At 40.9% G+C, this 25,336-nt stretch overlaps 1 protein-coding gene across 2 annotated transcripts in view; it reads left to right on the top strand.

The window, feature by feature from the left end:
- The window catches only part of LRRC49 (leucine rich repeat containing 49), a 231,849-nt gene that overhangs the window by 140,782 nt on the left and 65,731 nt on the right, over positions 1–25,336 (top strand). For both annotated transcript variants that reach the window (XM_008151368.3, XM_028160350.2), the window contains 2 exons: positions 7,615–7,698; positions 12,042–12,205. In XM_008151368.3, the coding sequence (XP_008149590.1) occupies positions 7,615–7,698; positions 12,042–12,205 (248 nt within the window). The remainder of the gene's footprint in view (positions 1–7,614; positions 7,699–12,041; positions 12,206–25,336) is intronic.

Here is a 25,336-nt window from a genome sequence, read left to right as displayed (position 1 = left end):
TACCAGATATCAAACTATATTACCAAGCCACAGTTCTCAAAACTGCCTGGTACTGGCACAAGAACAGTCATATAGATCAATGGAACAGAATAGAGGACCCAGAAATGGACCCAAGCAATTATACTCAATTAATATTTGACAAAGGAGGCAAGAGCATACAATGGAGTCAAAACAGCCTATTTAATAAATGGTGCTGTGAAATCTGGTCAGATACATGCCAAAAAATGAAACTAGATCACCAACTTACACCATACACAAAAACAAACTCAAAATGGCTAAAGGACTTGAACGTAAGACAGGAAACCATAAAAATCCTACATAGGCAGCAAAATTGCAGACATATGTCATAGCAACATCTCTACAGACACAGATCCTAAGGCAAGAGAGACTAAGGAGAAAATAAACAAATGGGACTACATCAGAATAAAAAGCTTTTTTACAGCAAAAGAAACCATCAACAAAACAACAAGGAAGCCCACTGCATGGGAGAACATATTTGCCAATGATATTTCAGATAAAAGTTTAATCTCCACCATTTACAGGGAACTCATACAATTTAACAAAAGAAAGATAAACAACCCAATCAAAAAATGGGCAAAGGACCTAAATAGACACTTTTCAAAAAGGACATTCAGAAAGCCAAGAGACACATGAAAACATGCTCAAAGTCACTAATCATCTGAGAGATGCAAATCAAAACAACAATGAGGTACCACTTCACACCTGTCAGAATGGCTATATCAACAAATCAACAAATGACAAGTGCTGGCGAGGATGTGGAGAAAAAGGAACCCTCGTGCACTGCTGGTGGGAATGCAGACTGGTGCAGCCACTGTGGAGAACAATATGGAGTTTCCTCAAAAAACTGAAAATGGAACTCCCATTTGACCCAGTAATCCAAGTTCTAGGAATATATACCAAGAAACCAGAAAGGATATATGCACCCCTATGTTCATAGCAGCACAATTCACCATAGCTAAGATTTGGAAACAGCCTAAATGCCCATCAGCAGATAAGTGGATTAGAAAACTGTGGTACATCTACACAATGGAATACTATGCTGCTAAAAAAAGAGAGAGAAGGAATTCTTTTTTTTTTCCCATTTTTCTTTTTTTTTAAATTTCTTTATTGATTAAGGTATCACATATTTGTCCTCATCCCCCCATTCCCATCCCACACCCCTCCCCACACATGCCCCCACCCCCCTGTTGTCCTTAACCACTGGTTAGGCTTATATCCTTGCACACAAGTCCTTTGGTTGATCTCTCCCCTTTACCCCCACCCTCCTCTACCCTCCCTCTGAGGCCCGACAGTCTGATCCATTCCTCCTTGTTTCTGGGTCTGTTCTTGTTCATCAGTCTATGTTGTTCATTATTTCCCCTGGATGAGTGAGATCATGTGCTATTAGAAATACACTTATAAGAACCGAAAATGAGAAAAGCAATAATGGTTATGCTGACAGGCAAATGAATCAGTTTGTAGTGAGTTTCCTTCTGGGCCAACAGTTCTTTTGAGACCCAGTTTCAATGTCAAACAGTTCCTTATGTGTACATTTCAGCAATGACATTTCAGTTCTGGATGGTGGACAAATGGTGGTAATGCAGGTCCGACTCTCTCTGGTTTGGTCCTGGGCAACCTGTAGTGACGCACAGCTGTTAACTGCTAGTATGGCAAGGCGACGTCAGCGTCTTCCATCTCTGGACTGCTTCTCTTCTGTCTTCATGGCTGGAGTAGTCCTGTCGATTCCTCTCTGTTGCTGGAATCCACATGGTCTCGGAGTTGTTTTCTGAAAATATACAAAGATATTCTCTACCAAAAGTTAATAAAGGAATATTTTCTATAAATTTTACTTGGGATCCTTTTTTATTTTTTGCCCAAATGATTTTCCTCTGGCTTGTTTTGACACCTTGTGTGTTTTTCATGGGTGTCTTGCTTTTAGCCTTACAATTAATTTTCTAAGTGTTAATTTTCTAGATGTAATTACTTACAGGATATTTTTCCTTTCATGATATTCTTCTACTATCCCCCCTTTTTTGATTTAAATATTAGGATGCTTTTGAAAATTTTATAATGTAGTCTTGATGGCTTTTAAATTTTAATTGTTTGCACTATAATATTACTGTTTTAGGTTCATTACATGGTGCGCAATTTTATCATGAGATGAACTACCAATAAAATTTTTAGTTAACACTTTAGGAACACCTTTTTGTCCAGTACAATTAATTTTTCTAGCATATTCGCTTGTTTCAACTAGCCAATTTAAATTTGCCTGAAAACTTGACTACTATTTTACTGTCCAATTTATTACTCTAACAACAATCTTATTTCACCCTGTAAATATTAGTGGAAAGGATTATTTGCCTTTTTGAGTAGGTCCTGAGCATTCCTGGTGGTAGGCTGGATTTAGATATCATAAACCCACTTCCCCACACCATGGGTACAAGACAACTCAAACAATTCTTGTTGGAGTGAGAGGGCATCTGCTGTCGGCAAAGTCTCTGTCGGTCACCTGGGTCCTGATCTGGGCTGGGCATGGGAAGCACGAGGCAGCCATGGGGGCAGGAGACCTCCTTCAGAAGGGGCTAGGGTTCAGGCCCCTGCAATGTTTGGGGGGGGTGAGGGTCTGTGCCCCACCTCTGTTGATCCCCAAATGAGAGAAGGAATTCTTACCATTTGCAGCAGCATGAATGGACTGGAGAGCATTATGCTAAGTGAAATAAGCCAGTCGGAGAAAGATAAATATCACATGATCTCACTCATTTATGGATAATAAAGAACATTATAACCTGATGAACAAAAAGATAGATACAGAGGCAAAGAAGCATCGAACAGACTGTCAAATTACAGCGGGAAGGCTTGGGGAGTGTTGGGGGGAATAAGAGATCAACCGAAGGACTTGTATTGCATGTATATAAGCATAACCAGTGGACACAAGACACTGGGGGAGTGGGGAGAGGGGGTAGAGGAGGCCGGGGGAAGGTCGATGGAGGGGGGCGGATAAAAGGAGACATATGTACTACTATTTGTAATACTTTAAACAATAATTAAAAAAAATAAGTATATTCCATATTGTAAAAGACACTTTAAATTCCCCCAAAATCACATTAACTTTCTGTTCCCTTTTAAACAACTAAATCATATGGCAGATTACTACTGAATGTTAACCTCAACTTTTTTATCTTTTTAAAATCAGTAAAATGCATTTAAATATATCCTGAATATAAAAACATTATTAATTCCATTTCTTATAAGACATAGCTTCTGGTCCTAGTTCTGTTACTAGCTGTGTGACCTTATAAAAACTCCTAGGAAGTACTTGTCAGAGAATTCATTTTCTCATTTCTAAAAGGAGAGGCTTCCAGTGGATGCATTTTTAGTCTCCTGTTTAATGTTGTGATAGTTTCTCTTTGTGCATGTTCAATATACTTCTTTAGTCTAGGTCTTTCTTTGTTTTCAGAAGCATTTATAATGGCTCACCCTCTAGACTATATTTTCATGGCCCCTTTGACCTTACTTAATTTTAATATAACAGATAATAACCTATATACTGGTCAAAATAGGCCAGATAATCTACAGTAACGACTTCTCTAACCTCAGTAGATTAAGGTACAAAGATTACGTCATGTTAATACTAATTGTCTGCCCATAGTATGTAGTCCCAGAACTTGGCTGTGTGTTGTCCTCATTCCAGGACCACGACCTTCAAAGTACCCATTATCTGAAGCTTTGCAGCTTCTGTGACAGAGGCGAGAGGGAAATAGCTGTATCAGACATGTTTCTGAAAGCTTCCACCTACAACTAAACATGTCACTTTTGCTCATGTGGCATTGGCCAAAGCAAGTCAATGTCCACACTTAACTTTGAGGGGCAGGTGTATTATCTCACAATGTGGCCTGGATGTAGGAAGACACAGGAATATTTGGTAAACAGCTCTTATGACTATTCATCATGTTATTTATGGTAGGAATACAATTAGTACTATATTTATGGAGGGAAATTTGCAAATGTATCAAAAGCTCTAGAAATATGTTTGTCATTTTATTTAGCAGTTAAAGTTTTAGGTAATTATTGAACAAATATACAAAGATGTATATTCAATAATTTGTTAAGTATATGTTTATTGAATATCTATTATGTGCTCGGAGCTGACATGTTCTATACTATTATGGAGCACTTTGGGGTAAGAGAGTGGAGAGATAGTGCCAGAGACAATTCAAATGAAACAGGTTACTAGTAAATGTTGTTCAGGGTACTGTGAAAGCATATAAGAACATTTCTTCTGACCTACTTTTCAGTCATCTGATTCTCTCATCAGCTGTGTAAAATATACTCTGCAATCCCCTCCCCCTGAATTTTTAATTTCAATTTTTGTAACTTTTCACTTTTGAAAGAGATTTCCTTCAAATGTGCTAAATTGTTTTTTATAGTTTCCTATCTCTGAAAATATTTTCAAGCTTGTTTTTTTATGAAGAAATTGTTTTCTCAAATTGGAACATAATTTTGAATGCCTACAAATCTTTTGATAATAAAAATTAAAAGTTACATGGTTATAATTTACTCTGTTAAATTTTGATAATCTTCAGGGGAAAAATATCAAGATTGTGTATACAGATCACAACTTTTAAAAATTTGTTCATAGTGAATATTGTAAGGTAATAGAGAAATGATAAAATTTGAGTTAAGGTGTTGTTATTATGACTTATTTTTAAAATCTTTCTAACCTGTCTATAATATTGTTTAACAGTTTTTAAAATATAAGAAATTAGACTGCCCAAATCAATTTAGAAACAAAGTAAAAGAAATGATATTAATTGAGAATAATTTGTTAATATCAATGGAGAGTTTTAAAAGGCTTTCACTTTTTTTATCATTAAATAAAACTCTGATTTGCAACCATAAATAAAATCAAAATTGTTAGAAGTATCATTTGATCCTTTTAATCTTCATAATAAAAAATTTAAGTCTTTCTATGTGGGACTATTGTGCTCAGTGTACTATACAAGCTTATATAAGCTATTCCCCTCTTTTTTCTTCCTCTCATTATTTTTCTCTCTTGTATTTATTTTTTTTCTTTCTTTTTTTTTAAAAAAATTTTAATTTATTTTTTTATTTTTTTAATAAATCTTTATTGTTCAGATTATTACAATTGTTTCTCCTTTTTTCCCCCCATATCTCCCCACCACCCAGTGCCCCCCCCCCCCCGTTGTCCTTCTCCATAGGTGTATGATTTTTGTCCAGTTTCTTCCCATACCCCCCACACAGACACCCCTTTCCCCCTGAGAGTTATCAATCCACTCCCATTCTATGCCTCTGATTCTATTATGTTCACCAGTTTATTCTGTTCATCAGATTTTTAATTCACTTGATTTTTAGGATCACTTGTTGATAGATATGTATTTATTGTTCATAATTTTTATCTTTACCTTTTTTCTTCTTCTTCCTCTTTTTAAAGAATACCTTTCAGCATTTCATATAATACTGGTTTGGTGGTGATGAACTCCTTTAGCTTTTTCTTATCTGTGAAGCTCTTTATCTGCCCTTCAATTCTGAATGATAACTTTGCTGGGTAGAGTAGTCTTGGTTGTAGGTTCTTGCTATTCATCACTTTGAATATTTCTTGCCACTCCCGTCTGGCCTGCATAGTTTCTGTTGAGAAATGAGCTGACAGTCGTATGGGTGCTCCCTTGTAGGTAACTAACTGTTTTTCTCTTGCTGCTTGTAAGATTCTCTCTTTGTCTTTTGCCCTTGGCATTTTAATTATGATGTGTCTTGGTGTGGTCCTCTTTGGATTCCTCTTATTTGGGGTTCTGTGTGCTTCCTGAACTTGTAAGTCTATTTCTTTCACCAGGTGGGGGAATTTTTCTGTCATTATTTCTTCAAATAGGTTTTCAGTATCTTGCTCTCTCTCTTCTTCTGGCACCCCAAAAATTCGGATATTGGTACGCTTAAAGCCATCCCAGAGGCTCCTTATGCTATCCTCACACTTTGGATTCTTCTTTCTTTCCGCCTCTCTGGTTGGGTATTTTTTTCTTCCTCATATTCCAGATCTTTGGTTTGACTCTTCGGGTACGGTGGTCTGCAGTTGAGTGTCTGTATATTCTTTATTTCAGAAAGTGTTTGCATAATTTCTGACTGGTCCTATTCCATTTTTTTTGGTATTCTCATTAAGGTCCTTGAAGGTCTCTTCAAGTTTCTCAGCGGTTTTTAGAAGATTCTTGAGTAACCTTATAAATGTGGTTCTGAACACTGTGTCGTCCATTAGTTTGCTTTCCTCCATCTCTCCTACTCGTGACATACTTCGATGTCTCTGTATTTTGGCTGCCTCCCTGTGTTGATGGAGTGGCTTTGTGTGGTCAGTGACCTATAGGGGCCGGTAGCTCAGCTTCCCCAATCACTCTAGGTGGTCGCTCTTGGTACACCCCTTTGTGGGCTGAGTGGAAAGTCTTGGTGTAGTTAAAAGCCTTGATTGCTGTTGGTACACTGGGAGGAATTGATCTCCAGGCCAATTGGCTGTGAGGACCTGCTGTGTCTATAACGGAAGAATTGCTGTGCTGGAGACACAGTAGGGCTTTGGTGCTCACTGAATCTGCCTCTTGAATGTGTCCCTTATGAGAGTGGTTGAAATCTGGTGTCGTCCACACTGACCACTAGATACCCTAGTGTCTGGATCTCCAGTGAGGTGCAGGTCTGAGGCCTCCCAGCAGGAGCTACAGCAAGAGCTACAGTTTTCTCCTCTTTGCTTGGGCGGTTTTGGAGCAGTCTGACTGGAGCTGCAGTTAATTTGGTTGAGCTGCCACAGAACAGGCCATTTATATGTAAAGGCCGCTGTGTGGAGCCTGGGCGGGTTTGTAGAATGTGCGGGGCAGGGTCTCAGGGCGGGGCGGGGTCTCAGGGCGTCACTAGGCTGGGGCGTGACCAACGGCCATGGCTGCCTTCAGCCATCTCTGCCTTTCCACGTTTCCAAGTCCCCGTGTCCCGTGCTCCAGCGCAGCAAACCCTGATTGCTGGGCGCACCTCTGCAGAAAAGTCACTCTCACTCTCCGACCGATGGCTGAGAGTCCAGCTTCTCCCCGTAGGCGTCTGGGTCCCCCTGCGTGTCCCCAGAAACTGGAGTTCAGAGTGATCGGGAGTTTGTCTCCCTTCGGTTTGAAGAAAAGCCGCGCGCCCAGTCGCCCGCCGCCAGCCCGCTTCGCGCGCGCCTCCGTACCTCAGCTCTCCAGCGTTTGTGCTCCCTTCTCTTCTTAGTTGTAAATCTGCCACTCAGCCAGCTTTCCCGTGGTTCTGGGTGGTAGACGTTTTGTTTTTTAGTTGTATTTTTGAAATTGTTGTGCGAGGCGGCAGTTTAGTTGTTTAACTTTGCGGCCATCTTGGTTCAAATCCCTGCTCTCTTGTATTTAGCTAGATTTGTCTCACCTCCATAGTTGGGAGTAGAGTTAAGACTGCAGTTTTTTTAAGAATGAACAAAATAAAGATGAACATGATAACTTTCTTTAAGGGCATAGTTTCTATTAGTTAAATTAGTATGCTTCTCACAAAGAAAAGCAGACTTATAGAACCAAAGATATTTAGCATAAAAGAGGTTAAATACTTAATAATTTTTTTAAATTTCTTTAGGAAGAAGAAAGGCGTATGGCATCTGTTGTAGCCAAAAAAGAGGAAGAGAAGAGGCGGGAAAGTCATAAACAATCCTTGCTTAAGGTATTTTCTCCCATGGCTGCATGCATGTGTGTGCTCATACCCACTGCCCTGAAGCAGCTAGTCAGCTAGAAAAGTGGTTTCCAACTCTAAAATGCTCATTCCTATCAATAGAATGTTTTTTATAAACACCCCTAAAACTTTTATAAGTTTACTACCTATAAATAAACTTGTACTTCTGAAATACAATATAATGTACATTATAAAACTCATGCAAAAGCTATTTTAAAAGGAAGAGATAAAAATAAATATAACAGAAGTTATCATTTGTTTCTATAAAAGTGCATCACCTGTGTTTCCTCATGGATTTAAAGTTCTAAATTTGAAAACTTTCTGTTAGCTTCTGTTATAGATTTGGTAAAGATTTTGAGAAATACAGGAATTGAAATTTGTTATAAACTGGTTTTAAGTGATTCAGCATATCAGATATTTCTTTCCTTAAATAAAATGTTTCATTTTAAAATATTTTACATTAACATTACAATGTATAATAAAGACAGCTGAAAGCCTATGTCTTGTACTATGCTGTGCTCTAAAACTAAGGATATCACCCTGATGATCATTACTCATTTGTGTCTTACCTAGGTGCGTTTCTTTTTAAAAGGGGACATATGTAATACTTTCAACAATAAAGATAAATTTAAAAAATTAAATTAAAATGGTGTTCAGAATTCAAAAAATGACTACGAGGGATGCCAAGTTGTATATAATAAACTTACAAAATAAGAAAACTTGTGTGTGTGTGGGGGGGTGTTCAAAATGTTGTGTATCTTGGTGGGGCTATGGATTACACACAGGTATATGCATTTGTCAAAACGGATCAAAGAGTACACATTAATCTGTGTCTTTTACTCTATGAAAACTACTCTTAAATGAGCAAAAAAGAAAAACAATTTGGTCCCAAGCCCTCTCAGCTCAGCACTACTTCAAAAATGATTAGAATCATTTCTCTGGATACTAAGATTTTTCTCACCTGCTGTTATCTCTAACCTGCTGACTCCTCCACACCTCTGTTTTCCCTCATTCCATTAATTAGATGTGCTTTCCCCCCTCTTGGCACCTTTACCTTTTTATTGACTTAGCCAATAAGATTTTAGTTTTCCCTGTAATGGAATATTCCTAATGGTTGGCCAAAAATACATTGGCTTATAGGAAATATAGTTGTAGACAGTATTTTCTTTTAATTCCTTATTGTTTACCTTATTACATATGTCTCCTTCCCCCCCCCCCCCCATTGACCTCTTCCCAGCCACTCCCACCCCCAGCACATGCGCTCACCCCCCTAGTGTCTGTGTCCATTGGTTATGCTTATATGCATGCCTACAAGTCCTTTGGTTGATCTCTAATCCCCCACCTCTTACCCTCCCCTTGTAGGCAGTATTCTTTAAATTTGAAGGAGCAAGATTTACCATTGCCAGATACTAATACTGGCAAACTTCTGACTGGTTCATTTAGAAAAAGTAGTATTTCTTGCCATGCCACTGCTGCTGTCAGATGCATAAGTGAATGAGTGAATAAATGAACAAAAATCCATAAATAACTATTTCTCTCTGTCAACCTCCAGTCAGCCAGCCATGAGGGTGGGCCCGGCCATGCTGTGCGCCTGTCGCCCTGGTGGGGCTAAGAGGACTGGGCGCCACCATCTTGAAAATAATTTACAAATACATAGAGCCCTCATGATAGCCACTCTCCATTAGCCCACTGTCCCTCTCTCTTTCGAAGTGCTCTTGGAAATGAGTAGAAATAATGGCATTGCTTAGGTTAAAAATTGGATTTTCCCAGTCATCTGCAAATGACTGAAACAGAATTTCTTAAGATCAGATGGCTTCTTATTACAGACTAGAGGCCCAGTACACAAAATTCGTGCATGTGGGTGGGGACCCCTCAGCCCAGCCTGCACCTTCTCCAATCTGGGACATCCCTCTCACAATCCTGAACTGCTGGCTCCTAACCGCTCACCTGCCTGACTGCCTGGTCACCACTAACTGCCCCCCCTCTGCTGGCCTGATCGCCCCTCTCTGCATGCCGGCCTGATCCCCCCCAACTGCCCCATCCCTGCCGGCCTGGTTGCTCCTAACTGCCCCCACCCCGTCAGCCTGGTCACCCCTAACTGCCCCCCTGCCAGCCTGGTCACCCCCAACTACCCCCCTCTGCTGGCCTGGTCACCCCTAACTGCCCCCTCCTGCCGACCTGGTCACCCCCAACTGCCCCCCGCCAGCCTAGTCACCCCTCACTGCCACCCCTGCCAGCCTAATCACCCCCAACTGCCCCCCTGCCAGCCTGGTTGCCCCCAACTGTCCCCCTGTTGGCCTGGTCACCCCCAACAGCTCCCCCTGCCAGCCGGGTTGCCCTTCACAGCCCCCCCCCCGCCTGCCTTGCCGCCCCACACATCCTGCTTGTTCAATTGTTTGGTTGCCCCTCATGCCCCCCCACCCCCCCGCCACCTGCCTGGTTGCCCCACACAGCCTGCTTGTTCAGTCGTTTGTTCGTCCCTCGGGCCAGCTCTGGGCAGCTGGGCAGCCGACATCCAAGGCTTACCTGTGCCTTAGGCTGGCCCTGGGTGGCTGGGGGGCTGAGGGGACTGGGGGACAATGGAGGCAGACGTACAGAGCGGCCAGACCCGCCTGAGGGTGGGCCCGGCCATGCTGTGCGCCTGTCGCCCTGGTGGGGCTAAGAGGACTGGGCGCCACCATCTTGTGGCTGTGGGCACTGTCATCTTTGAGGATGTGGAGGTCAATTAGCATATTCCCTCCTTATTGGCTGTGGGCTCTGCCAGCTTTGTGATGTCATGACGGTCAATTAGCATATTCCCTCTTTATTAGATAGGATTTGGAAAATAATTTACAGTAGAATAGTAGATTCCTATTTTAGATAAGAAGGACATACATAAAATGTCAAAAAGTCTCAGAAGTATATACTTATTATGTATAACCCCCTTAGCTATATAGACAAATTTGAAATATCAAGCAATAGAAAAAATGCTAAAATCAGAAATAGACTTTTAAAAAGTTTAGTTTTAATTACCATTGTCATTGCTTTTTATTCATATTCAGTGCCATTTCTACATGCTAAAATTTTTAGATAACCAAATATAGGTACAGAGGTGGAACTAAAAGTAATTATTCTACACATCACATGCAAAATGAGCAAATGGGCGAAAACCTTCCTAAGAGAAAGTGTCTGTTTTCTAAGAGAAAGCTTCTGACCTAATTAATATGCCATATAAAGTTAACTTTTGATAGTAGAATAGAATAGAATAGAATAGATTAGTGATTATTTTCCCCAATACATTTATATAAGTTGACTAGAAACATTTCAACATGGCACTGTTTCTTTCAGTAGTCTAGAACTACTTTTTCGACAGGTTTCTATGAGAGAATGGAGCCCCGGTGCCCTAATCAGTGGTTCTCAAAGTGAAGTTCATTAGCAAATTCAAGAACCCCACCTGAAACTCACTAAATCAGAATGGGGTTTGAGCTAGCAATTAATGTTTTAATAAGCTCTCTGTGACTTAAGGCCCTCTAAAGTTTCAGAATTACTCCCCTAAGGTATCCATTGCATATAATGAATTAAATTCTTGAATCTTCATCTAGGAAGGTACTAGTTACCTAGAAATATTCCAACTTAGTACAATTTCTTTTAGTAGTCTGTACATAATTATTAATTTTCAGACATTGTAATTTATACTGAGAAGCTTGGAACATTAATCAATTCCTTTCCCTTTCTCCTCCCCACTGAGATTATTTCATCATATTAGTCCTAATTATTGTGTAGGAAAATTAAAATATTATTCAGGTTTTCTTTCTTTGTTTAAACACAAAGGTATGTAAATTTCTGTTAAGTTAAAATTTCAGATAACACTTAAGTATATAAATTTCTGTTAAACTTTCAGGTAGTGAAATTTTTATATCTTCAATAGGAGTAATTATTGTTTGTATATGTTTCTTTTTCTTTAAGGATGATAGACAATTTTTAAGGTGTTTACATGCACAAGGTAAATAAAGGCCAGTAGTACTTTGTTTTAGAATAATAATTTGACCTGGCTGGTGTGGCTCACTGATTGAGCAGTACAATTCCTGGTTGCAGACTCGATCCCCAGTAGGGGCCATGCAGGAGGCAGCTGATCAGTGATTCTCTCTCATCAATGATGTTTCTCTTTCTCTCTCCCTCTCCTTTCCTCTATGAAGTCAACAAAACTATATTTTTAAAAATACAAATTTGATAGCTACTTTTAAGGAATGGACTCCCTTTAAAAGTGTGATAAGTAGTATGAACAGTATGCACTTTGGATATTCCCCTACTGCAAAAATTGCTTTATGAACTTGTTACAATAAACTTTTTCACAGGAGAAGAAAAGGTTAACAATTAACAACATAGCACGACAGTGGGACTTGCAACATCGAGTAACCGATATTGCTACAAATCAAGAAAGAAAAAATTCTGACTCTCCTTCTCTGGACCCCTGTCAGATGGATGGAAGCACCACCTCTGCATTTCCAGAGGAAACAGGGTATGCAATGGTATTCTTTCCAGATACCAGTCTTTGAAGACATGAGTTTGAAGCAGAAATGGGAAGCCATTTCACATATAATTATTTAACAATAGTCTTCATAAGAAAACCTATTGAACTTAGAAGTTTACATTTAAAAGTTAAGATGGAATTATTGAAAAAACAAACTGACCCCTAGTTTAAAAAAAACAAAACAACTTTCAGTGGTATATTATTTGTCGTAGGAAAAAATGTAGATTACTTAATTTAGCCTATGAGACCCCCTGCCTGCCTCACCTATTTTATCCTGTCTCCTACTGCAGCCTCAGTGACTTAAAGTTCAGTTACTTCCAGCCCTCCTCCTACAAACAGTTGTCTTCTCCCCTGACACCACTTCCCTGCGCGGCTTCCCCCACCCTACCCTAGCTTTAACTCCAACTCGGCCTCATATCCCCTGGAAAGCCTTCCCCAAAAATACACTAGATCAGATACCCCTTTTATCTCTCAGTACTCAGCACTTTGCCTTCTTAGCACTTACCATAACCATAATTAAATGAGTAGTGGATAATTGTTTCAGATTTGTTTTTCCCAATAGTATATAAGTTTCAAGAGGAAAAGAATCCTGATGCTCTTGACCTAAATGTATCCCCAGCAGCCAGCACAAAACCTTACTCCTTAACTAGTAGTATTAAGCAATTCAGCATAAAATCTGAATAATTACTGCAGTTTTGTTTTATAATATCTCTCTATTCCTGTGGCTCAAAACTTTTTTTCTCCAATGACACATGTCATATAATTCATATCTCCTGGTTTATGAGCAAATCTGATTATACTATCTAGACTTTGCATAATTCTCTTCCTCTTAAGCAAGAAGATTGGAATCAAGTAAATGAGAGAGACATAAAGCATATATATCTTTATAGTTTATTTATAATTTAAAATATATATGTATAAAATTTTAAAATAAAGCCTAAAATATGATGGAATTTCAATTTTGTTTCAGGTGATGAAGCACATATTTCAAACCAAATATAATGTAGTTTTTTTTATGTCAAGTTTTTAGCTCCTATTCTTTAAGCTTTTTATAAAATAAATAAGGTAATAAAGAAAGTAATTTAAGAGGCATTAGAATAATATTTTGGAAGTTTTCTGGCGTTAAAGAGTCTGATATATATTTAGACAAACTTAAAAATTTTTAGTTATAGGATTATTTTATATTGATCAATGTGTTTTCTTCAGTTCTCTTAGGTATTCACATGTATAGCTTTTCAGCTCTTTTAACTAAAAAAAATCAGGCCATAAAAAATAGAAATTCCATGCCCTGGCCAGGTGGCTCAGTTGGTTGGAGTGCCGTCCCATACACCGAAAGTGTGCAGGTTCGATTTTTGGTCAGGCCACATATCTAGGTTGTATTTTCAATCCCCCATCAAAGCATATACAGGAGGCAACTGATCAATGTTTCTCCTTCTCTCTTTCCCTTACTCTCTCTAAATATCCTCGGATGAGGATTAAAAAAAAAAAAGAATAGAAATTCTAGTTAAGTGATAATTTATATAACAAATATATCATTCTAATATCATTTAAACATGTCAAAATATAATTTTACTTGATTAGAACTATAATACTTTATAAAGTTAAAACTTTATATCATTGGTCTTTAGATTTATGAAATACTACGTAATTTCTCCTTTTTTAAAAAAAAATATTTTTTCTGTCTCCTTTAAGGTTTCCTAGTTCTAAGTTTATCCAAATAATCTTGCAAATTTTATTCTAAAATTTTAATAAGGTTTTAAAAGTTAGTCCTATGATACATCAAATTTATTTTAATACAGTGTTAATGTAAGAGTCTAACTTGATTTTATTTCAGTTGACAAGTCAGTTTTCTAATAGCATTACTTGATTATTATTCCTATTTTTTAATGAGAATGTCATTTTCATCTTATATTAAGGTCCCGTAAATATCTACCTAATAAAAGAGTAACATGCTAATTGACCATACCTTCACAACGCCCACCAGCCAATCAGGAGTGAGTATGCAAATTAACCCAACAAAGATGGCAGGTTAATTTGCATACATAGGCATGAGGGTGCGGGGTGGGATGCTTGCGTTGTCGCCATGGCACCCCATCTGCTCTGGGCCTCTGGGCAGCATGGGAAGGCAGAAAGGAGGCTCCAGGCTGGAGTGGAAAGGCGGCTTCAACCAGAGCGAAGGCGGTGCAAGCAGCCAGGGGAAGGAAGGCCCATTCTTGCACAAATCTTCGTGCATCAGACCTCTAGTATGGACTTTCTGTTCCATTTCACAACCTATTTAATATGTTTTGATGCCAATACCAGACTGTTTTGATTAAAGTAGTTTTTAAAAAAATATTTTTTATTGATTTCAGAGAGGAAGGGAGAGGGAGAGAGAGATAGAAACATCAATGATGAGAGAGAATCATTGATTGGCTGCCTCCTGTTCACGCCACACTGGGGATCAAGCCCGCAACTCGGTCATATGCCCTGACAGCAACTCCAACTGTGACCTCCTGGTTCATAGGTTGACACTCAACTACTGAGCCATATTGACTGGGCAATTATAGTAGTTTTGTAGGAAAATCTGCTTTCACTATTCTTTTCAACATTTTAATTCTCACACACTTTTTCTGACATATGAACTATAAAATTATTTAATCTAAATAGAAATGTTAGAATCTTATTCAAATGGCATTTAAGTTATTCATTTCTGAAGGATTTACATTCTTAAGATAATAAATCATCACTTTAAAAATCATGGTATATCTCTTCATTTTGTCAGGTCTTGTTTGGTATTCAGAGGGAGCTAACTGGGGAAGTGTTGAAAGGTTGAAGGAAAATTATGAGTAAGTGAGTTTACAGACCATGAAATTATAGCAACTGTAGTCTGAATTATTAAGTATGTATTCCAGGAACACATAATGGCTAGGTATCACAGTAGAGAAGTTAAATGTCTGATAAAAAATGAGATATAGGATCAAAGATGAGGAATAAAAATTTTAAGTATAATGACGAAAAAAGAAATGATGGGCCATATGGTCTAGACTAGATTTTTGAGGAATAAAATATACTAGTAGAAGGTTGCCAACAGACTGGGCAAAAATTTAGAGTTTTGGGGACTGAAAGTTTAAATGAAGTTGATGATGAGAAGTATATGAAGTAAGAAAGTTAATACCGAGCTGGAATAGGGGGAATTTATGGTCAGAGTAAGTTTTTGAAGTTGAAGATTTTAGAGGTGGAACATACCTAAGTAATGACAACACTAAGAACAATTGGAGGCCATTGTCATAGCCATGGGAATGGGTTGTTGAAGAGTAAAAGTGAAGAGTCATCAGAGGAGAGAAGATCAATTCAAGCTATTATGGTCAACACTGAAGTTACTGATGGTAGAGAGCTAGGTGTGGAACCAGGGACCAAAGTAGTCAACATTGACAAGCCTTATCTCCTTCCAATCTCAGCCACCCATTCTATGCCCGTGTTACAGGACTGTTCACTATTCAAGTTTTACTAGTGTGGGAAGCTGCAGGCATGCAAGAGTGTCTTTGTTTATTAATTGGCTCTTTTACTTGGCAAAACTAACTCTGATAGGTGGATTCCACACTATTAGGTGACTTTTCTGACGCTTTGAACTTTTTAAGCAGTTTATGGCCAAAAAAATTTGTGACCCTCTAAAATAACTTAAAATTATAGAGTCTTCACTTTCATGTTCTCAAAAACAAGCAATCAGTTCCAAGAGGAAGTATCTGTTGTATAAATTGTTGTGCTTTATAGTTACTGCCAAGAGTTTCAGAATTTTTATTAGGAGTTCCATAATGTCAGAGGATTTTTAAGCAAGGAACACAAAAGAAGAGTCTGAGAATGGTGGGAAAAGTGTTGCATTGGTTCAGTGAAGAAGATATGGAGAGCAGTAATGAATCATTAGGAAAAGGATATACAATTTCTGGTAAAAGATTTATTTTGTACTGATGTAAGTTCAAAGTGCCATGGAAGCACCATTACATTATTTTGGTCTGACGCTTTTTAATAGACTAAAACCTATTAAGAAGAAAGTTAATATTTATATATGAAGCCATAAAGGTAAAACTTTAGAGATAGCAACTTATCGGTGGAGATTATAATGCAAAATCAGCTGCTAGGTTTATAATTATTATTTAATGCATTATTATATTAAACTAGAGGCCCAGTGCATGAAATTCGTGCTCTGGAGGGGAGGGGTGTCCCTCAGCCCAAACTGCACCCTCTCCAATCTGGAACCCCTCGGGGGATGTCCTGTGGGATCGGGCCTAAACCGGCAGTCGGACATCCCTCTCACAATCCAGGACTGCTGGCTTCTAACCACTCGCTTGGCTGCCCGCATGATTGCCCCTAACCCTTCTGCCTGCCAGCCTTATAGCGCCTTAACTGCTCCCCCACCAGCCTGATTGACATCTATCCGCTCCCCTGCCAGCATGATTGACACCTAACTGCCCTCCCCTGCAGGCCTGGTCACCCCCAACTGCCCTCCGCTGCCGGCCTGGTTGCCCCCAACTGCCCTCCTTTGCAGGCCTAGTCCCCCCCAACTGCCCTCCCCTGCAGGCGTGGTCGCCCCCAACTGCCCTCCCCTGCCAGCCATCTTGTGACAATGTGGAGATGGCCATCTTGTGACAACGTGGGGGCGGCCATCTTGTGACGACATGGGGGTGCCCATCTTGTGACGATGTGGGGGCAGCCATCATGTGACAACGTGGGGAGTGGCCATCTTGTGATGTGAGGGTGTGAGGGTCAATTTGCATATGGAAAAAAAGGAGTTACCACCCTGGCCAGTGCAGTTAATTGGAGCATCATTCTGTGCACCAAAGGGTTGTGGGATCAATTCCTGGTCAGGGCACATACCCAGGTTGTGGGTTCAGTTCTTGGTCTGGGTACATATGGGAAGGTGACTGATTGATGTTTCTCTCTCACATCATTCTCTCTCTCTCTCTCTCTTTCTCTCTCTCTCTCTCTCTCTGCCCCCCCCCCCCAAATCCACCTCTTTTTAAAATAGATGAGCATGTTCTCAAATGAGGATTGGCCGGGGTTGGGGGAGAAAGGAGTTACCAACAAAAAGTACAGTAATACTGGCTTTTATATTTACCTATGTTATTACCTTTCCCACTATTTTTTACTTCTTCATATGGCTTTGATTTACTGTTTAGTGTCCTCTCATTTCAGTCTAAAGGACTACTTTAGCATTTCTTGTAGGGCACGTGTTCTAGCAATGAAATCTCACAGCTATGGTTTATCTAGGAATATCTCGCTTTCTCCCTTATTTTTGAAGTACAGTTTTGCTGGATATAGAATTCTTGATTTCCATATTTTTCTTTTAGTACTTGATTGACAGTCATTCCACTGCCTTCAGCCATCTATGCTTTCTGATGAAAAATTGAAAAAACTTACTCTGACCATAAATTCCCCCTAATCTTATTGAGGATCCCTTATACATAACCAATCACTTCCTCCTGCTGCTTTCAAGATTCCTTCTTTTTCTTTGTTTTTCAACAATTGGATATGATTACTTAGGGTTCTCTTAGGCCTTTTCTGGGCATATACCTAGCCCTGAATATGAGTGTGATCTTCTCGATTCCCTGGAATACACAGGAGCTTCTCAAAGCCCTTATACCCTCAAGTATCTTCTTTCCCAGTCTCTCCTTCCTCAGACTTTTTGGTCTGTCTATTGTTTGCCCCAGGTGGCAGCAACTAATACATTTTTGCCTTTATATCCTTTTAACATATGTAACCCAGGAAGCCACCTCGGCCATGAGGATTCTCCAAGGCAGGTGAAACAAAGGCAATCCCTTGAGCTGGTCCTTTAGGGAGCCACTAGATATGTCAAAACACACAATCACAATTTTTTGAGAGTAAGGATATATATGGATATACAGCATATATATATATATATATGTATATATATTAGAAGCCCAGCACGCGAAATTGCACATCCCCGCCTATCCATGTGCACACCACCCAGCAATGCCAGTCTGGTCATTACAGCATTAGGGACACTGGGTTTTTATAATATAGACTAGAGGCCCGGTGCACAAAATTCGTGCACTGGGAGGGTGTCCCTCAGCCCAGCCTGCACCGTCTCCAATCTGGGAGCCCTCGGGGGATGTCCGACTGCCAGTTTAGGCCCGATCCCTCTCACAATTTGGTACTGCTGGCTCCTAACCACTTGCCTGCCTGCCTGCATGATTGCCCCTAACCACTACTGCCTGCCAGCCTGATCACACCCTAACCGCTCCCCTGCCGGCCAAATTGACACCTAACTGATCCCCTGCCAGCCCAATCGCCCCCAACTGCTCTCCCCTGCCAGCCCGATCGCCCCCACCTGCCTTCCCCTGCCGGCCCGTTCGCCCCCAACTACCCTCTCCTGCTGGCCTGATCGCCCACAACTTCCCTCCCCTGCTGGCCATCTTGTGGTGGCCATCATGTGACACCATGGTGGCAGCCATCTTGTGATGACACGAGGGCAAGACACCACCTAGGCTTTTATTATTTTATATATCTCACTTCCTCTAGTACCAGCAATCTGCACATAGAATGTGAGCTGCCATCTTCAAGGCTACCACTGAGCTGGGGAATAAGGCAGTAGATAAAAAGGTAAATTAAAATGCCACAGAACTCTCTTATTGAAATTCAGCATTTTTTCTTAAGCATTCCCCTAATTAGTTTCCAGAATTCAGAAAAAGTTGATCTGACAGTTCTTGCTAGCATATTTGTTGCTTTTATGGAGGGGTGAAGTTTTGGAGTTTTTTACTCTACCATTTTCTCTCCTTTGGAACTCTAGTAATTTTGCTTGGCCTCCGCTTTTGCTACAAAGTTTCAATTATAGAAGATAAATAAATTCCAGATACCAAGGCCTCCGCTTGGGTCGCTGGGGGACGTGGCCAGCCTGCAAACCACCACAGGCCCCTCACCCAGGCCGCCCCACACCCCAAGGGAACCCCCACCCTGATCCAGGACACCCTTCAGGGCAAACCAGTCAGCCCCCACCTGTGCACCAGGCCTCTATCCTATTTAATAGAAGAGTAATATGCAAATTGACAGTCACTCCAACACACAAGATGGCTGCCCCATGTGGTCAAAGATGAGCTATACTTTTACATTTCAAGATCAAGATCTGTAATCATAACATTTGTCAGTTGTATTTTCTAAAGATTGAAAACTAGTAAACTGTTTACATTTCTGTGGTTATGCAACTATTATGTAAGTATTTTTACTTGAGAGTTAGGTAGTGTATTATGATTATACTAGAGGCCCGGTGCACGAAATTTGTTCACATTGGGGGAAGGGGTGTCCTTCAGCCCAGCCTGCACCCTCTCCAATCTGGGAACCCTCGAGGGATGTCCGACTGCCCGTTTAGGGACTGCTGGCTCCCAACTGCTCACCTGCCTGCCTTCCTGATTGCCCCTAACCGCTTCTGCCTGCCAGCCTGATCACCCCATAACCACTCCCCTGCCAGCCTGATTGATGCCTAACTGCCCTCCCTTGCAGGCCTGGTCCCTCCCAACTGTCCTCCCCTGCTGGACATCTTGTGGCGGCCATGTTGTGTTCACATGGGGCAACTATCTTTGACCACATGGGGCAGCCATCTTGTGTATTGGAGTGACTGTCAATTTGCATATTACTCTTCTATTAAATAGGATAGAGGCCTGGTGCACAGGTGGGGGCTGGCTGGTTTGCCCTGAAGGGTGTCTGGATCAGGGTGGGGGTTCCCTTGGGGTGTGGGGCGGCCTGGGTGAGAGGCCTGTGGTGGTTTGCAGGCTGGCCACGCTCCCCAGCGACCCAAGCGGAGGCCCTGGTATCTGGAATTTATTTATCTTCTATAATTGAAACTTTGTAGCTTTAAGCGGAGGCCAAGGCAGGCCAGGGCAAGCGGAAAGCTTGGCTTCCTTCATTGCTGGGGAAACCCAAGCCTCCTGCTCTCTCCAGCTCTGTGGCCACAACCATTTTTGTTGGGATTTATTTATCTTCTATAATTGAAACTTTCTAGCCTTGAGTGGAGGCCTAGGCCAGCCAGGGTTACGGAAAGCTTGGCTTCCTCCATTACCGGGGAAACCCAAGCCTCCTGCTCGCTCCAGGGCCACAGCCATCTTGGTTGGGTTAATTTGCATACTCGCTCCTGATTGGTTGGTGGGCATGGCTTGTGGGTGTAGTGGAGTGGTGGTTAATTTGCATATTGCTCTTTTATTAGGTAGGATATCCTTTTCTGCTTTGTAAACCACTCAAAGAGACTAATTCAAGTATAATAATCCAAATGTCCCCCTCTTAATTGCACTTCAAAAGTTGTTCAAAACTGTGCCACATTTTAGTTTGCTTGATACTTGAGCCATGCCTTTTATATATGATTTGAATCTGAGGTGTTTTTTATCTATTTTTATTTTTATTGATGAGAGAGAGAGAAAAACATCTATTGGTAGCCTCCCCTGACCAGGATCGAATCACACTCTGTGTATGTGCCCTAATGGGGAATCGAACCCACCACCTTTTGATATACAGGTTGGCACTCCAGCCAACTGAGCAACACTGGCCAGGGTTATCTGGGGTTTCTTATTGCCTGTCTTTTGTTTTTTTTTTTTTTTTTAACTGAACAACAAAAGTTGTGCTGCCTTTACTACATTTCAATGTTTTTTGAACTCCTTATTTACCTTTTTGAAGCCTACTCTTTCTCTGACCTAATTTAGTCTCATTATTTCCTTTATCATTATGTATCATATTACTATTAGACTTTTTTCTTTCATTATGCTTCTTATATTCTCAAGTACTTTTAGCCTCTCAACTTCTAGATGGTAGAGTTGCTCCGATTATGTTCCTGGGCCCTCTTCTCACTCTCTGTTTTCCCTCTAAGCAATTTTACATAGTCTTACTTATATTTTGAAGATACTAATATGTATACCTTTTCCTTTATGATTTATTTATTTAGATTGTATTTAGGGGAAAAATCTTTTACTAAATTAAGATTATAAAAATACTAGAGGCCCAGTGCACAAAATTTGTGCATGGGAGGGGGAGTTCCCTCAGCCCAGCCTGCACCCTCTCCAATCCGGGACCCCTCGAAAGATGTCCGAAAACCGGCAGTAGTACATCCTTCTCACAATCCGGGACTGCTGTCTCCTAATCGTTCAACTGCCTGCCTGCCTGCCTGGTCGCCCCTAACTGTCCCCCCACACCCCCGATGACCTGATCGCCCCTCACTGCCTCTGCATGCCAGCCTGATTGCCCCTAACTGCCCCCCAACTGCTGGCCAGGTTGCCCCCAACTTCCCCCCCACCAGCCTAGTCACCCCTCAATGCCCCCCTGCCAGCCTAATCGCCCCCAATTGCCCCCCTGCTGACCTGGTCACCCCCAACTGCACCCCGCCACTGGCCTGGTTGCCCCTAACTGCCCCCCTGCAGGCCTGGTCACCTCTTACTGCCACCTGCTGCTGGCCTGGTTGCCCCTAACTGCCCCCTTCTGCTGGCCTGGTCACCCCTAACTGCCCCCCCTGTCAGCCTGGTCGTCCCTCACTAACCCCCCTGCTGGCCTGGTTGCCCCACACAGCCTGCTGTTCAGTTGTTTGGTCGTCCCTCACTAACCCCCCTGCTGGCCTGGTCGTAGGCAGCTATCTTGTGAGGGTGTGAGGGTTAATTTGCATATTACCTCTTTATTATATAGGATTCTCCCATTTTTGTCTTCCTAAAAGTTTAAAATTTGGCCTTTCATATTTTAGTCTTGTATTAAACACACTTTATTTTTTAAATTTTTATTGATTTTGAGAGAGAGAGAAAGGGGGAGAGGGAGAGGTAAAAGGAGGGAGTGATAGGGAGAGAGAGAGAGAGGGAGAATTTGATGTTCCACTTATTTATTCATTCATCAGTTGATTCTGGTATGTCCCGTGATCAGAGATAGAACCCGCAACCTTGTCTTGTTGGGATGACACTCTAACAAACTGAGTTACCTGACCAGGGCCTTCATATTTTAGTATTTATTACACCCGAGATTGATTTTTAAGTTGGAGGTTGAAATCAGATTTTATTGTTTTCCCCTACAGGAATAGCCTTTACCCTAGTGTTATTTATTGAGTATTCTTTCTTTTTCCCACTGATTGTAATGCTACTCTGCCTGGCTGTTTTATTGGTAGTGGGAGAAGTAGATAGTCCAGTTATAGATCTTCAATTAATGTCCCCATGTTCCAAATATTACAAGTTGTATTACTACATTATCTGGAAGTCTTTAAAAATATAATTAAATTTCATCTTTCTGGAAAGATATAAGCCTGGTTCTTTCTGAAGGTGGAAAGCTAGTCAGAGGGCCACAAAGTGTCCTCCTTGTAGTTCTGATTTGCTTTTTAAAAATATTACACAGGCTTTCCATTTTTATCAATCCCACTTATAGTCTTTAGTATTTCATAATGCCAAAAAACGTGGCTAATTCTTGTATTACAGTGTCTGTGACCTTTATCATATAGGTGTGTAACTAAATGCCAGGAAACAAGTATCCATGAAAAAATTATAGGCACATTCAGGAAAGGAATTCCATAAAACTTTGCTATATCCCATTAATTTTACTATTCACTGTCCTTGGGACAGCTTTACAGTAAAGTGGCACATTGCAGGTTTCTTTCCCCTGCCAGAAACGGGAAAGTACTTGGTGTAATGTTTTCTTTGCTTACATTGGATGCGTGTAGTGACGCTGGTTTATTTTTGGTCGTTTCCTGTCTATGAACACTGTGTTATTTTAGCCAACACTACTATAATAAAATATAAAGCATAAAATGAATTTCCACACCTACAAATGTTGTAATCGAAATCCATAAAGTACATTATTATAGGAATCAGCACCACTTATTCATTGGGAAAATAATCTTATGAAATATTTTAAGTCTTTCTCTTCTAACCAGTTATAGAAAGCCAAAAGATGTTTTCAAAATATGCCAAAAGAACCCATAATTATCTGAAATACTCTTTTTTACAATTTAAGAGTATATTCTCCTTTTAACCTGGTTTTCAGGGAGTCAACACTTAATTGCATTAAGTTAATCACCCTGTACTTCATAAGGTATATAAATGTCTCATTACTATGCTGTGTAATTAATATACTGTTGGATGTCAACTATAATTAATATATATGTGTGTGTATATATATATATATATATATATATATATCCTATCTAATAATAGACAAATATGCAAATTGACCATACCTCCGACACACCCACAAGCCACGCCCACCATCCAATCAGAGCGGGTATGCAAATTAACCCAAACCAAGATGGCTACAGCCACAGAGAGCAAGGTTTCCTAGGTAACAGAGGAAGCCAAACTTTCCGCCTGCCTTTGCCAGGCCTAAGCCTCCACTCAAGCTACAAAGTTTCAATTATAGAAGGTAAACAAATTCAAACAAATGGCAGCAGAATGGAGCTTGAGAGAACAGGCCAGGGTTGCCGCCGGCAACAGGGAAGCAAAGCTTTCCGCACACCCTGGCTGGGCCCACCTGCTTAAGGCTACAAAGTTTCAATTATAACCCCAACACAAATGGCTGCGGGCCTTGGAGGGAGCCCCAGGCTTGGCTTGGCTCCACTCCAGGCTTCAAAGTTTCAATTGTAGAAGGAAAATAAATTCCAGATACCAGGGCCTTTGCTTGGGTTGCCAGGGGGCATGGCTGGCCTGCAAACCACCACAGGCCCCTCGCTCAGGCCGCCCCACGCCCCAAGGGAACGCCACCCTGATCAGGGACACCCTTCAGGGCAAACCAGGTTGCCCCCACCCCTGTACCAGGCCTCTATCTAATAAAAGAGTAATATGCAGATTGATCATCACTGCAACACACAATATAGCTGCCCCCATGTGGTCAAAGATCCTGCCCCCATGTGGACACAAGATGGCCACCACAAGATGGCCAGCAGGAGAGGGCAGTTGCAAGGGAGGGCAGTTGAGAAGGACCAGGACTGCAAGGGAGGGCAGTTGAGAAGGACCAGGACTGCAAGGGAGGGCAGTTGGAGGTGATCAACCCTGCAGGAGAGGGCAGTTACGGGTGACCAGGCCGGCAGAGGAGGGAAGTTGGGGGCAAACAGGCTGGCAGCGGAGTGGTTATGGGGTGATCAGGCTGGCAGGCAGAAGCGGTTAGGGGCAATCAGGAAGGCAGGCAGGCAAGCAGTTGGAAGCCAGCAGTCCTGGATTGTGAGAGGGATGTCCCACATTGGAGAGGGTACAGGCTGGGCTGAGGGACAACCGGGCCTTTAGTATATATATATATATATCTATATATATAGATATATATATATATATGTATATCTATATATATATAGATATATAGATATCATAGAATATTTTTCTGATGAGTTCTTATATAAAGATCGAGTTGAATAAATAATCTTTGGACTTGGGATTAACCACTAATGATCTTGAAGAGAATTCCTATTTGATGGCAGACTACCTACTGTTATAGAAATAATATTTGAGTTGGGATATATCCATGGTAGTGTATTTGGCTTCATGGGAAAAATAATTATAAAACATAGACCCTTTGTAGAAGATACTGGACCAGGTGACTCGATCACCTGCTCTAAAACATTTGAGTCATACTTGATTCCTCCCTCTCCTGCATTCCCTGCAATCAATCACTAAGTCCTACTTTTTTAAATGTTAATCCTCCCCTGAGGATATTTTTCAATTGATCTTTTAGAGAGGGGAGGAAGAGGAAGAGGCAGAGAGAGAGAAACATCGACGGGAGAGAGACACATCGATTGGTTGCCTCCCACATACACCCTGACCAGGGCCTGCAACCTAAATATGTGCCCTTGACTGGAATCAAACCTGGGACCCTTCAGTCTGCAGGCCAACACTCTATGCACTGAGCCAAACCTACTAGGGCACTAAGTCCCACTTTTATTTTCTCTTAAATATCTGGTTCTCTTCTTTTATTAATAGTAATCACTAAAATGTATTGAGCTAAGTATGGTTTAGAATATTATTTTTAGTCTCCATATAAACTTTGAAAAAATATGTATTAGGATCACCATTTTACATACCAGAAAACTGAAACTACAAAGAAATTAAATAATTTGCCCCCAAAGTCATGTTTACCAATGACATTCTAGGATTGAAACTAAGGTCTGTCTGATTATCTTGTTAATGCCATTTC

Source organism: Eptesicus fuscus, chromosome 2 (genome assembly GCF_027574615.1).
Source record: "Eptesicus fuscus isolate TK198812 chromosome 2, DD_ASM_mEF_20220401, whole genome shotgun sequence".
NCBI classification, from domain to species: Eukaryota; Metazoa; Chordata; class Mammalia; order Chiroptera; family Vespertilionidae; genus Eptesicus; species Eptesicus fuscus.
This window is presented reverse-complemented; position numbering and strand designations above follow the sequence as displayed.